Source organism: Convolutriloba macropyga, chromosome 7 (assembly GCF_964194025.1).
Source record: "Convolutriloba macropyga chromosome 7, txConMacr16.3, whole genome shotgun sequence".
NCBI classification, from domain to species: Eukaryota; Metazoa; Xenacoelomorpha; order Acoela; family Convolutidae; genus Convolutriloba; species Convolutriloba macropyga.
The window spans coordinates 38,947,505-38,963,331 of record NC_134474.1 but is presented as its reverse complement, the minus strand read 5'-3'; the positions used below and the strand labels follow the sequence as shown (position 1 = coordinate 38,963,331).

The window sequence follows — 15,827 nt, the reverse complement described above, 5'->3', positions numbered from 1 at the left end:
CAACAAAATTGTGTGTGCATTGTGATCAATTAGCGCTTTGTTCATTTTTCAGGATATAGCTATCCGATTTTTGCCAATTCACAGATGTTAATGCTAGTGGCGTGATAGCCGAGAGGTAAGGTGTGTGGTTCACTCTCCAATGATTGAGAGTTCAATCCCCTGCCTCCGTGAAGCTGTCTGTGTAAGGATGAGCTCTTACTTAGCCATGGCTTCAGGTTGACCATAGCCTGACCAATGTTGGCTACAATGATGGTACCACGTGAAAGTTTCAGACGCAAAAAAAGTGGCTCAAGTCACCAAAAAAAGAGCAATGCTGCTCATAAAAAGAACAGTCTGAAATGTGGGGAATAATAAGAAAAAGGGCTGCTGAAAACAGGCTACTGTAGGCCTAATGCTGTTCCACTGCGATTACGCAGAAACCACAATTATTATTATTATTATTATGTTAATGAGCATTCATGGACTGCCATGCTTGAGCTCTTTGTGCAGCCATTTTTTGTGTTTGATCTACGGAAATACGAGTGTTTCTCATTTAGGTGTGAATGTGCTACGCAGCAGCCTTAATGCGGAAGGAGACCCCAGTTTGATCTCATGGCTGGATGAATGCGTACCACACCCGGTATTCAGTGCACCCTTCGAACAGAGAGACCTCACTGTTAACGTTGGCAAAATAGTCAAGCCACCCTCTGCAAGCTGGTTTGAACAAATACTGCTCACGCCTACACCTGCCCAGTTAACGCCAGGTTTCACCAAGAGTTTTCCCAGTCCAATAACAAGGTACGATTTTTGTTGAAATTTGGATAGTTTTTCTTGTACGTAATTCTGCGGAGAAGAGAACAGACATCCAGTTTTGAGGTTAAATTTGGTAGTCATTTTTGCTACCATTTGAATCACAAATCAATATCAATCCAGGGAGCTGTCTTTGTAAGTTGGTGTGTAGCCCTGCTGTAGAAACATTGTCTTGTGGGAGAATTTAACGAATTTAAAGGTTAGAAAAGGGCAGAACCGTTCACATGTAATCATTTGGACAGATTTTCTGCCTTATTTTTGATACATGCATTCTTAGTTGCATGCAGACTTTTGATGTCTAGATGTTTGTTGTGAACTTTTCCATTTTAGATGGTTCGTATATCTGCTATGGTACATATTTGCTATGCAATTTAATGCATCACAATACTGAGTTGTTGAATGTTCCAATCAACGTAGAGCTCCTAACTTTCATATACGTTGAATGAAAGCCGTGAAACGAAGTTAAGCAAATCTGATATTTGCAACAAGAATGCTGCTTTGTCACAATTTGTTTTCAGATATTAGGTGACATATTCGAACCAAATTGCCAAATCCCTGTTTTAGGTTCTGTGGATCAGTTTCGAAACATGGACTTTCAAGTGTAGAGTAGATTTAAAGCTTTAAAACTCAATTTGACTCTGAGCATAATTCACTTTGCTGTCTATGTAAGAAAAACCTTTGTAGACCTCAATGTTTTGTAGATAAAATACCCAATATTTAATAATTCTTCTGTCCTGGTGATTTACTTCCGAGCAAAATTTTTAAAATTCACGAAAAGATTGCGCCAAAAATGTGGCCATCAGAAAACCGACCGGATTTACTCGAGTTTATTTTGACAGGAAATTCGATAACATCTCAAAGGGTTTTGTTTGATTTTTCTTTTCAATTTGATTGTCTTAGTTTGTTATATTTAGTCACAAATTGTCTCAACCCCTAATTTTGACAACCATAAACCTCAAAACCGTTTTTGTTCAGTCGTAAATGTCTTTTGTTTCAATTGAGTTAAATTTATCTGGCGTGAATATTTTAGTTCTCATTTTTGGCATTTTTCATTAGCTGGAGATCTTAAGCGCGCTGATGACTGACCTCACTGTCAAAATAATTTTTACTTATTTTTGATGGGCTATTTAAATGCAGCTGAAGACCACTAAAATTTAAAGAGTAACACCTTCTGCACAGCTTGTCGTTAGGTTCTTCTTTGACAGCGACTTAAGACATCAGCATTTTTTGCATATTTTGGTATGCGTACGAGTTCAGGTATGTTAAAATTACTTTGCTCGTCGACCTAGACTTTTCCTGATGTTTTAGATGGCTCTCAAACGAAATATACCAATCCTCCTGATCTTCTTTAAGCGGTTTTCTGAACTACAGCTTTTTCGTCGATAGTTTTTTTTGTCTGTCCACTAGACTTTCTTGATTTTGTCTTGAGAAACGGGATGAACTGGTGAATCACGATAGCATTAATTCACTGAGAAGTTCTCGAGTACTCCACATCTGTGCCCTCCGCTTTCCCCAGTTTTTGCCCACACCACATTCTTGCCCTCTTCACCTCACTACTGACGGTAAGCTCCGGACGAAAAAGATAGCGAATGCCAAAGCGAAGCCTGCGCCAGCCTTTTTCGAGCAATTCGTCTCACGTTAGTGGGGAATGCTTCATACAATTAAAGAATTTGGTGTTACGGGGTAATACTTTTTTGAGATGTGCTCACAATCTTTAAATATTTTTGATGCCAATGTGAAGTCACGTTTTGCGTATAGTTGGTTTTACGTAATTTTAGCGAATAATATCCACGAAAATGCAAAAACACCCGCCAAATTGCCGATTCTTCTTGCTGATTTCGGCAACAAATTCTAGCGACAACAGCACTGTCATCTCAGTGGTCACGTTTTGGTTATTCATTAATCCGACTTATAATTTCATGAAAATCCCACACTCTTTTCTGAAAAAAAAATTATAAAGAGTGGTAGCCATCGACATCAAACGTGGGGAAAAGAGTGACGAGATCGGAGGATTAGAATCAATTAGACTTGTCGCTGGTATTGGGACACTGTAAAATGCGAAAACTAGCGACCTATATACCAAAATTTGATTGGATCGCAATTTTTCGCGCTCGCTTACGTTACTGATCTTAATACATATGCGTAAAATACATGCGTAAAGCAGCGATTTGCCGAATATGTATATTCGAGCAAATGTGCTTTTTGCAATGTAATGTGGAAGTGATAACACCAGTTATTTTATTCCTGACGTTTTTCCCTAAATTTTGTTTGGAGTTTTTAATCGATTTTCTAATTGGTTTCTAACGTCCATTACTCGTAATTTCAGTTTCTGTCAACATAAAGTCTTTGAATTGTAATTCATAATTTCAGCCCCAACAAATGCAACCAAAATAACTCATATTTTCATCATTTTTGTTATCTGTTTTCTTAAAAACTATTCGTTGATGCTCGTTTCAATCGAAATCGAGGTCAGTTAAATGTTTTTAATAGCCGCCCTCATCTTCTCAGCCGGCTATTATAGCGCTCCTATTTTTTTACATTTCAAAGAATTTGAATTGTATTGGGGCGCTGTCTTTTTCTTAAAGATCTGTTCACACAGTTTCATGATTTTTGAAGTCAAATTGGAGTAGTGATTTTGGTCACGCCGAAACAGGAAATGGAGCGAAAAAGCAAGTGGTATTGCGGCGTGAATTTTATCTCTCTAATTTTAAAGTAGAGTGAGAAAACGGTGTTTGAACAAAAATTCGGTTTCTCGCTAGTGGTTTTTTTGTTCACATGCGGCAATTTCACTCTGATATTTTCTGTTTTTTCAAATTTTTGGATCGGATTTTTTTCTAATTTGTTTTCCCAATCCATTCACAGCTCATTCTAGACCTAGTTTTTTGTTTCTCGCTGGTGGTTTTTTGGTTCATATGCGGCATTTTGACATTGATTTTCTGTTTTTTCTTATTTTTTATCTGATTTTTTTTAAAAAATGGTTCTTAATTCACTCATAGTCCATTCTAGGTCTAGTTTTTCTGTTTAGTCAATGAAAATTCTTTGAATTGTACGTCAGGACTTGTCCTGCTATGTTTTTTTACTTCGTCGAATAAAAAAATGTTTCGCTTTACCTCATTTTGCCGCCTTTTCAACATTTTGCGTGAAATCTTTTTGACTTCTCTAGGCTAGTTTCTCTTTTCTCTCATTCTGCTAAAAGTGATTTTGAACATCAGTTGCTCAGCAAAGCAATTCAAAATGAACAGAGTGAGTATAAAAAATTGAAGTCAGAAGTAGAAACGGGATAAACCCATACAGCCCAATTTTAGATGCCCGCTATTTGAACGTCTTTCCTATAAGTCTTAGCTACCATCTCTAATGCTTATTGGTTTTGATAGTAGCCCCTGTAGCCTCTCTCTAAGAAACAGAAGTACGTTATGTTCAACTACGAAATGCCATCAAAATAAATCGCACTTAAAAAATGTTTTTGTACAAAATTTTTTTTTTTCAATATCTTCTATTCTTTTAATCCCATTCATGCTTATTGGAATCAACGGCGGCTATTTTCCGGCAATCTGCCGGGTATGCTTACATTTTGATTGCAGTAGGATATTACAGTTCTCTGTGGTCTGTTTCGTCATTTTGCTTAAACTTTCCGAATATTTTCTTCTGGATTGAGCTATTATTTATGCTTTAATTTCTCTAAAGTTAGCAGAGGAATTGATTTAAACGTACTTGGTTTTGGGAGCTGTTTTAAGTAAAATTAAGATAAATTTTTACGTTTGCTCATATTTCTGTAAGTGATAACTGATCTCCCTGACGTGTTCCTCTTTCAGTCTGCCATCGCCCGGTTCTAGTAGATCGACTGACTCGGTCGCAACGGCGGTTGGCCCGAGTGGTGAGGAATACGCATCCTCGCCTTGTGCGCCAGTTATAACAAACATTAACCATGTCGGTACTAATAAAAGCCCTAATAATGCCATGTAAGTAAATAGATCTCTCATAGCTGCGATTCTGTTTTTATTAACGAGGAGTGGCCAAACGGAAACCAGCGCCAATATAATGAAATCTACCTCTGTCTTATCATTCTTTCTGTTACGCTTTTGAGTTTTTGCTTCAATTTAATTTTTTGCCTTAATCGATGCGGCCTTTAGGAGAACGTAATATTGTCATATAAACTAGAATTTCTTAACGCCTGGGTCATATTTTATAAAAAAAAATATCTCAAGTTCAATTAAATGCATACAAATTTATACCAATTTTTCATTAAGCTGTAGCTGAAAGGCAATCTTTGATCAATTTTAAGGTTGATTGCTGAATGCGACAAAATTGTGTCATAATTTCGTCATACTTTGTGTCCTTTTTCAGGTTTGCCTCTGCCAGACCTAAAACAGCAGACAAGCTTTCAATGTCATTAGATGTTGGAAACATGGGAGCTGTGGACTATCGGTCGGGATCTGGTCAGATGCCACCATCAACGTCTGCCAATCCCTACCTGATGCCACCTCAAATGAGTGGAGCAGCTGGTAGGGATGTGTCAAAGTCATACGCACATTTCAGCTACAAGCCAATGCATTCGACCATTGAGGAGGGAAATGAAGAAGTTAGAAATTACTATTGCAGATTGAGGAAATCAATTATCCCGGTTCAGGTGTTATCCTTCATGCTGAGGGAAATCAATTTCTGTTTATGGAAGATAACCTATATCTTTGCAAATTTTTGGTATGCAGAATTTAAAAAGATGGATGACTAACAGCGGCATTGAACTAAACCACGATGCTGCTAAACCTTGTTGATTGCTTTAAGCGACTAAGAGAAGAATTGTGCAAAAGTTTTTAATGCAACCCATAATACGAATTATTTTAGATGGGTGTTCCTGGTCACGCGCAGGCGTTTGTAGAAGCGCCTGGAGATGGAAATTTTGAGACTCCGCGAAACAGACAGTCTCACGATTATCAGAGTGGGTTAAGAAATGGTCAGTCCAGTTTCCAAGTCAGAGCCAGCGCTGCTATTTCATCAATGCCAAAAGAGGACCTAAGCGACTACCACAATCAGTCTCAAAATCCACAGATTGATTGCTCTTTCGAACGTCTGAATTTAAACGCAGATAGAAACTCTATAGCTGAAGATTCACTGAGACGCGATGTTGATGGTCGAGCAAGAAGTAGAAAATCGAGTGCTAGCAGTAATCGTGATAGCTTACGACAACTTGATGATGTGGCAAATCAAGTGACGCCATCGAAGAATCAAAGTCTCTTTCCGGGTCACAATTTGCAAATCAGTACGCCGAAACATCCTAGTGTGGCGCCACCATTGGTCCCAGGGATGAGTTCGAATGTGCCCTCTTTGAGACAGTCTAACACAGAACCTCAGAGGTCACAGTCATCCGTGGCTAACAGTGGAACCAACTCTCAGAGAAGGCTCAGCGCAGAGTTCACAAATCAGGCACGTTGTTTTCAAACATATAGAAAAATAATGTTAAATTGCGAACGGCCTAATGGCCGCATCTTGCTATGATTCTCAAGGATTAAAAAATATTATGTACATATTGTTCGATCATTAAACTATAGACTGCAAATCATCAAGAAAATTTGGGGTCACAACTGTGGGCAAATTTTTCAAACGGAGATATTAGCTATAAGTAGTAGCGTTCGTGACTACATAAATATTAATCTCCGATATTCACTATCATCTCAACAATATTTAGAAACGCAAAAAGGACAGCTGAGAACGGGATACTGTAGGCCTAATGCTGTTCCGCTGCGATAACGCAGGAACCGCTATTATTATTACTATTAGAAAGGGAATTTTTACCATTTCTAAACTATATTCAATACTTTATCTGCTTTAGAATGTAATGGACCCTAGCAGTAATACCCTTGACAATCTAGTCTTCACTAAAAGCGTCGTGTTAAGTGATGTGCAAGCAGTTCGAAGTGTGGCCTTTCACCCCAATGGAGTGGGTTATGCAGTGGGTGCCAATACTAAAGTTCTTCGTGTCTTCCCTTCACCCAATAATTCCACCTTCATCAATTTCAACTCTAACTACCCTGAGAAACAGAATTCAGCCAAGCCACCCATGAAGCCACTATGGGCTAAAAAAGACGTGCACAAGGGTTCCATCTATTGTGTCGACTGGAGTCTCAGTGGTGACTTGATTGCTACCGGATCAAATGACAAGATGATCAAAATCATTCCAGTTGATCCTATCACTCAACAGTTGAGAGGTAAGCTTATTTTAAAAGTGCGAAAACCTTTAATTATATTGGTAGATGTTGAGTTGCTAACTGAAATGGATAACGCATATGGTTTGAGGCTGCCGATCTGTTTATCAAGTTTTTGCACTCTATATACACCAATAAGTCTAATTACGAGCTACATTATATAATCCTCAAGACAACACAACGCCGAAATTTTTGCTGATATCGCTTGTTAGATAACGGTAATTCAAATTTGATTGAAGTCGTTGCTGTTACTAAAACCACATTTGATGAAGTACCGCAGTTCACGCTGGCTTGTATTTCGAACTCGGCATTTTTTTAAGCACTCAAGTTCGTCAAAATGGCTGGAAATATGGATTAATGGCACTGTTACATAAGAGGGACAGTGGAAACTACTTTAAAAACTATTTACTAATATCAATACTACCCCGCTTTTCTTTGGTGCTCAGTGATGGAGTTAAAATGATATAATGAATAAATAATTCGACTGATTGATTTTGAGTCCGGCTGTAAAATTGTATTTGAGTTCGGCTGTAAAAAATCACAATGCCTCATCATGCCCTCACCTAATCTTTTCTTCATTAGTTCAAATAGATAAATTGCACATATTAAGTTCTTGTGCTCGAGCAATTTATCGCCATGATCTCAGATTTGATTGGCGGATGTCAAACATCTCCCTAAGATGGAGCTTTCAACTTCAAAAATTGGAATTTAGTGTTATTACAGACATTATTTTGAGCTTGTTCAGATGTCTAATTATTTGCCAAAAGCATATCAATTGATTGAGTATGATGTTCGATATGTTGTCTAAATCCTCAAAAAAGAGGTGCATGAATTTTGAAGATATTTTCTGACAGAAGCAAAAATACAATATTTGTTATACAATTCATCATTCATCAATTGTCTCTTGTCTCGAAGTTTTTTTTTACAATGGCTGTGATCGCGAGCTACTATTGGCCTTTTCATTGTCTTTAGGACTCGAGGAGGTGAATTGGTTTTCTTGAGTTTTTTACTGGAAGTAATATGTGTTCAAGCGTTGTTTTTAACTAAATGTAAAAGTAAGTGAAGTTTCTGTGTGAGCTAATCTTTTCTGAGATAGAGAAGTTTTTGTAGTTTATATTCCATCACTATGTGACCCGCTGTAGATGATAATAGTGTTTATTGGAGCCGAGTAATGCGTTTCACGTGCAAAACTGGCTCATATTTCTCACTTTTTTTTGTTTATTTAGTCAAATTACCTTTAAAGTGGAGTGAAATTGGTATTTGAACCAATTTTGGGTTTTGAAATCATTTTTTCCCCTGCGGCAATTTGATTTGTTTTCAGTTTTTTCTCCTAAGTGCCATTAGTATGATACGTGTGTGTTCTCGTTGATCCTATATGCAATTGCTTGAGCTCAATTCATCAGCTAATGCTTTTTATTACTTCACGCTATTTTTTTTGTCGTAGAATTTCCAATTTTTGCTTTTAGTTAATTTTCTGTTGTCTTATCACTTAGCATTAATAATGACAAGTCTCATTGATGACTAATGAGGCGAAAATAAATCTTATCAATGGTTAGGGGTCATGGCTAGTGGTTTTCATGAATTTGACCCAATTTGTTTTAAAAAATTTTGATCAGTTTTCGAGTTTTACGAGTATTTGTCGTCTGGTCGTTTAATCTCATTAAGGACAGTGGTCCTGGTCTGCTAATATGATCTTTTTAATTGACTTAATTGTTTCATTTCAAAGCTATTGCTTTTTATGAGTTTGAGGTTTTTCATTTTAAAGAAATTTATTGATTTTTTGGTTTTGCGAGTTTTTGTTGTTCAATTTGTTGTTGTATCTCTCAATCTCGTTAATAACAGGTATCAACTGTTGCTAGGGATGCGTAAATCAATCAATTATATGTTTCTTTTTGTAGCTATTGCTTTTGAGGACTTATTAGCTCTTTGTTTTCACTCTTTTAGTTTTATTAGTATTTGTTATTACGCTCTTACGGCTTAATCTTATTTATGACATTCCTCAGTGGTTGATTCAGTTAATTGGATTAATTTTTTGATTCCAAAAGTAATGTTTTGGTGGTGTTTACACTAATTGTTAGCAGAAACTGTTCGCGAGTTTTTCAGTTTATGCGAAAGTTGGGTTTTTTTGTTGTCTTATCATTTACTGTCATTAACGACAGTTTTCATAACTTGCTAGTAGTAAATAAGTAAATCTAATTAGTCGATGGAGTTCTCATCAGTGATTTTTTGCACACTTTTTGTTTTCTCGTGTTCTTATCGCTTAGTCTATAATATACCAGTTCTTATTGGCCTTCTAGTGCGGCGCAATTTTGACTAATTTTGTGGCTCCAACTTTCGGCTAACATTTTGAGACTTTTGGTGTGTACTTATGAGGTTCTCTTACTTTGACCTCACTGAGTTTCAAAAAAATTCTGATTTTGTTTCATTTTCTTTTGTCTGCTATTTTTTGATTTCTTGTCATTGATGCCTGGAATTATAAAGATGACTCTTGGAAAACAAATACTTCTATTTGTTTTTGTTGTTTTTGTTCATTTTTGTGAATATACGGTGGGTCAAGGGCTTTGTTGACTGCCTTTGTTTGATGTTGCTGTTAATTGTCAGGTCGTAAGTTAGTTCAATGCTTTCTATTGTAGTTCAGGACTTGTCGTGCTCTGTTTTTACAATTAAAAGAATTTGCATTGTACTGGGGGGCTTTTTTCTAATGATCTGTTAACACATTTTTGCAAAATGGAGTGGGGATTTTGGTCGGGCAAAAACAGGAAATTGAGCCCAAGAGCGATTGATTTTTCGCCGTAAGTTTTTTAACTCAATGCTGAAGGGGAGATTAAAACGGTATTTGAATAAATTTTGTTTTTGAGGGCTAATTTTTATTCATATGCGGCAATTTGACTTCTTTTTTTTAATGTTTTATTTCATCGAAATTTCTTAGTAAATGGTTTTCGAAGTCGTGCCCAATTCATTTCAGGGTCTAGTTTTTGGTTTTGGCAATGAAAATTATTTCAATTGTTTTAGGTTTTGTCCTGGTATTTTTTTTCGCTTTTCCTTCCGTTTACATTTTTCATTTTACAGATGTAACAATTATCATATTTGACTCCTGACTTACCGTAGTCACTGTTTCAACTGAACGGATTTTAATTTCTCCTTACTACTTGAATTACGCAATCTAGTGAATACGGTCAATGTTAAAAGAGCAAAATCAAAAGAAACCTGCTAAATCGATAAAACCCGGTTATTATGGCATAGTGCATTAGGTTATCAATTTTCATTAGATCGATTTCTAGGGGGCATTAGTGTTAAGCTCTATTGCATTTAGTTTAGAAGCTGATTTAAGTGTAATTTGTGAATTGTAACGTCCCTAAACAGTCCGTTATTTATTTATATTCATATCTAGTGCTATAATTTTCTTTTAAGTCTATATCTTTCCATATATGAAACTCTTATATTACCATATTTATTACCATATTTGGACCGAGAAGTTTGTCATCATCATATATATATTTGCCTAAACTACCATATTTGGACCAGGAAGTTTGTTACCATCATAAATATTTGTTACTTGCATAAAACCAACAACCAAACCAGAAGAAACCGGATACAAGTTGATGTAGCTTTGATCATGATCTATATAACAACCTCTTTAAACAATGCCTTAGTTGGAATTTCTTGTATATTTGCTAAAATATGTTTATCAAAATGTAAAACCAGATTTAGAGGAACGAATTACTACTCTGAAATTAAGTCAGTTTTTCTTATGCATTCTTTTCAACCTTTCGAGAGTGAGTTTTAGATTGTCGGCCCTGCTCCGGAGGAAAACCTTGGCCTATAAAATCGTAAATTCATATTCAAGCTTAGTTTAAAAGGCATTTGAAAAACCAACTAGATCAAGGAATTTTAAATAGCACCTCACATGGTGACAGGAGTGGAGACAATCACTCACTCAATTCCTACAATTTTCACTTATCTTCAATTTTATTCTTAACTTTATATTTTTCTTCACTATGCCTCTAATTAACTATGACTTCCCCTACGTACAACCCAACTCACTACGATGCAATTTATAACTACTGCCAGGACTCAGTACTCTTCTACACTCTCCCAAATGAGCCGGATATTGTTGTTTTCGGAAATCCAAACCACTACGGGACGTCAATAGGCCCTGAACTTATTTATTTTTGATATTTTATTTACGCTATTTGTTTTTGGTAGATTACACGACAATTCAAGAATTCTAGTAATTGTCCAGTATTCAGGACCAACCGATTATTTTCATGAACAATTCGAAATCGAACACAACGCATATATTAGTCTAACAGGCAACGTTGTTTTTGTACTCCACGGGTAAAATTCTATTTGTCTTTCTTTACTTTATTCACTTTCTTAATTATTTTACTATTTACTTCTTCAGCATGCAGATCTATTATAAGATTTTTCAGAAACTCCTTAACACAGAGGTATACACTAGATTGCCTATGACCACGAGACTAGTATCATTTTTTGATTCGTCCTGCAAAGAAACGTCCATAGAGGTGAAGAAATTTTTTGTTCATAAAAACGATACCGAAATTTACCTTCAAGGCGTTTTTCTAAATGGTAACGTCGCCATTGTACATGTAAGTTTTGATAATTCATTGATTAGTGCCAACAACAGATATGACTTCAATAACTTCGTTAATTTGTGTTACCAACACGCGCCAATTCGAATCGGTAATCAGGCCGACGTAACTATTTACCCGTGCATCTAAATGTTTTTCTCGTAAGCCACTTTAACCTCTTACCTTTAATTACTTTGTTTCTATATTTCCCTTTCTCTAAATCTCTTCAATTTTAAGCATTGACTTACCTTACTGATTTATAATTACTTTATTTATACAAAAATTGAAAATGTCTCTCAATATCTGTCAGAGAATAGACAATTTCCTCGAAAGTCGTGATTTTCTTTATCTGGTCATTATTATCCTTTCCAGCATAATTGCTATTTACCCTCTCGCTCTTTATATCCTCTGCTATAAGTATACAGCAGTTGTACTTCGGTTTTGAGTGGACAGTGCTGAACAAAGTTATTGAATAGCGAAACCTATTAGCCAGTTAGAGTGGTTATTAGGGTCACACTTTAAAAACCACCTTTTTTAAAAACACCGGTCCGATTACTGTGAAAATTGGCACACGGCCAGCTTATTGTCTTACTTAAAGATTGTATAGAATCGAATTGTGAAATTCGATATAGTTATTGAGCAAATTGGATTTAAACGAATCAAACTGACACACTGCCACACTCCCGAGAAGTGACACACCAAGAGGAAACTAAAAACAAACTAGTAGGTTGTTCTCTTTAGATTGTTTTAAGCATATTTTAACATGGCTGCCAACGCTCAAATAACGGTCGAGCCGTACAGTGGCTCCGAGAAAGAGAGCTTTCGACAATTCGAACAACTTTTTCGCGGTTTTATCGGAGTTGCCGGAATCGCCGCAGGCCAACAAGCCAACTTCCTTCAGTTATATCTAAGAGATGCCGCTCTTAGATACTTCCAAACGCTTCCGGCCCTAACACGCGCAGACGTAGACCTCAGCCTGACAGCGTTACGAGACCACTTTTGCAACCATGACCTCCAGGAGGTCCATGTTCTAAAATTAGAACAACTCAGATTCGATCCAAAGAAGGACACGCCTGAGAATTTCTTAGTTAATTTGCAAACAAAAGCGCAGCGGGCATACCCAACACCAGTCTTGCCAGCAGTTGCACCCTTAGCACTCCCAGGAGATGGAGGAGCCAGAGACGCGGCGGAACAAACTAGGTTTGACGGAGAAACCGCAGCCCGCGCCGCTCGCCTCCAAGCAGCCGAGGCTAACAAAAACGAGCAAGTAAAGAGGATCTTTATAAAGGCAATGCCTGGCTGGCTAAGGTCCAAACTAATGGAACAATTACCAGCAACGCCAGTGGAGGATCTTTGCACACTTGCCCGAAGACAAATGACAATAAGGGATATGTGCCGGAAGGAAGATTATCCTGAGGATGGCTTTAATGAAATAAGTGATACAGTACAGGATAACCTTATCAATGCGCTCAGCAAAATTAATCAGAACCAGGACGCTCTTGAGAAGAAGATTGAGCAACTCGACAACAAGATAACTGTAACTGAGGCAGCAAAAGAACCTCAGACATCCAGCTATGGGTACCAAAGAGCCCAAGTCCCAGCAACTCCCGACTACCACCAAATCGCCCAAAACCCAGCGAAATTTGCATCAGCATTCCACAACCCTGCAAATTTCAACGAGTACCGAAAATTTCGAAGCTTTTCGGAAAACACACGAGGCCGATTCTACGCGAACCGAGGAAATCCAAATATGAGACCACGATTTACAAATCCAAGCCCTCAACCATTCTACCCAAGAGGAGGATACCAACCTAGAATGCCAAGAGGACCATATATGCCTGTTACCCGAGCTAGTTGAACTTTTTGTTACACTTGTGGATATCCAAACCACAAATCAAGTCAATGCTCCCAACAAAGAGGACGCCCAAATAACAGAGGAGCGTAATTTCCTTTCACCCGCTTTCCAAAAAACTAAATAAGCCACCCTTGAGTACCCAAAGTCGTAAAACACCCTCAGAGCCAAAAACGCAGCAAAAAAATATCTTCCAACTCAATTCGATTTCCAAAGAGCCAAAACAAACCGCTTTGTCTTATGTCAAAGTTAAATTTAACAACAAATTTACACGCCGAGCACTCATCGACACTGGAGCATGCTCAAATGTCATAAATAAAAAATTCTTCGAGGAAATTTGTCAAATCTCCCCAGAGCCAATTGAATACGAAACACCCAACTTCAATTTAGTCAAGATGGCTAGTGGACAGCTAGTTAAAATTGACAAACAAGCCAAAATCACCTTTCAACTTGCCCACAGGAAATTTACAGAAAGTTTTTTAGTCCTAAACTCAACAAACCCAGTTATTTTGGGAAACCCCTTCTTTATCAAACATGACATTTCGATTAGCCCAAAGCGAGGAACGATCCAGTTTCCTGACCTAACAGTCCAAATTAATGAAATAAAGCCAGTAGACGAAAAACGACGAACTTTTCGACATAAGAAAATCTCGATCTACACAAATAAAAAACAGACAATTCAACCCTACGAACAGGTACTTTTGGAGTGCTCGCTTCATAAGGATGCCCCTGACTGTGCCAACCAAAGTGGAGTAGTCATTCCCAATGAAATTTTGGAAAAAGATACCGAAATTGCCCTAACCTCTTCCCTTAGTACAATTGACAAAGACAACATTTTGTACATCTCTGCCCTTAATATCACGGAACACCCAATCACCGTAAATGGTCAGACAGAGGTTGGAAAATTCTCAACCTTGTCTACCGAGCAGGCAGAAAAACTTACACAAATAGACCCCCAACTTATCCCTTTGGCAAAATCAAGAAACAAGGAAGACTTTTTTGGAGAAATCAATCAGTTAATTCAAACTGAATCGGAGTCAAATTTCGGTCAAAATACCCGTCCAGAGCCGGAATACAAAAATCTGTGGTTCCCAACACCCGAAACTTGCGAGAATCCAAGCAATCTACCACCATTGCAGCAGGAGATTTACGACCAAATCCTGAAATTCCAAAAACTCGAAAAAGCTGATCCGAAGACAAACGAGGAAGATCGAGCTTTTTTCTTGAAAAAATTCACCTGGGAAAATTCACCCCTTTCTTTAGCAGAACGCGACGAATGCGAAAAACTTTTGGTTGAATATAGTGACATATTTGCTAAGCACCGTTTTGACGTCGGATACAACACAGAACTAAAAATTAAATTGACACCAGAACACGAGCTACCAGTATATGTCCAAGGTCCGCCTACACCAATCCATCTGCGTGATGAGCTTCATGTCGAACTAGCCTTGATGCACTACTACGGTCTAATTACCACCTTATCGCAATCTAAGTACAGCAGTCCACTTTTTGCCCATAGAAAAGAATCTGGAAAACTGAGAATTCTGATTGACTTACGACGAGTTAATCATCTTTTGAAGACTGATTATCAAAATGCAAACTTTCCAATCTCTAATATGACAGACGCTACGAGTCATTTTGCAGGAAAAACGCTCTTTACAAAGCTGGATTGTTCGCAAGCGTACCATTGCGTTCAAATGGCAGATGAGACTTCAGTCCAACTTTTAGCTTTCAATTTCGCCTCAAGAACATACGCCTACAAATGTTTGGCTCAAGGACTCAGTAAATCAGTAACCGGCTTCAGTGCGTTTGTCCGCCACTACCTTGATCCATGTCTAGCAGCCGGATTATGTACTCAATTCATGGACGACATTGGTAGTGCAGTAGCAGATTTCTCGGATCTAATTCCATCCTTGAGAAAGATATTTGACTGTGTGAGAAAATCTGGACTCAAGCTCTCACCAGAAAAATGCGAAATTGCAGCCAGTTCAATCAAATTTTTGGGCAACACAATCACAAAAGAAGGAATTTCACCAAAATCGGAAAAAATAGAAAAATTTCTGAAGAAAATTTCAATGCCGAGGACAACGAAACAAGTGAAGAGACTGATCGGTTTTGTTCAATTTTTCAGAAACTTCATCCCAAATTTGAACGAAAAATTACTCCCGTTTTACCAATTACTCAGAAAAGGAGTCGAATTGAAACAACACAAGACCAAATTAAAGCTCTAGATACTTTGAAGAAAGACTTACTCGATGCCACTGAGATGACGCTAAGGTTACCAAAACCAGATCTTCAGTACGTACTTTTATGTGATGCAAGTTATTATGGAGCCGGATTTGTGCTCATGGTTGAAGACTACGTAAAAGGAAACAAGAACAAAGAGAAGAAAAT

General features: G+C 37.5%; 1 protein-coding gene across 3 annotated transcripts in view; it reads left to right on the top strand.

The window, feature by feature from the left end:
- LOC142342849 (WD repeat-containing protein 47-like) overlaps positions 1 to 15,827 on the top strand; it is a 50,598-nt gene that overhangs the window by 13,148 nt on the left and 21,623 nt on the right. For 2 of the 3 annotated variants that reach the window (XM_075394472.1, XM_075394474.1), the window contains exons 4-8: positions 537 to 777; positions 4,602 to 4,748; positions 5,134 to 5,368; positions 5,632 to 6,210; positions 6,617 to 6,992. In XM_075394472.1, the coding sequence (XP_075250587.1) occupies positions 537 to 777; positions 4,602 to 4,748; positions 5,134 to 5,368; positions 5,632 to 6,210; positions 6,617 to 6,992 (1,578 nt within the window). The remainder of the gene's footprint in view (positions 1 to 536; positions 778 to 4,601; positions 4,749 to 5,133; positions 5,369 to 5,631; positions 6,211 to 6,616; positions 6,993 to 15,827) is intronic. The other variant, XM_075394473.1, reaches the window with a different exon arrangement.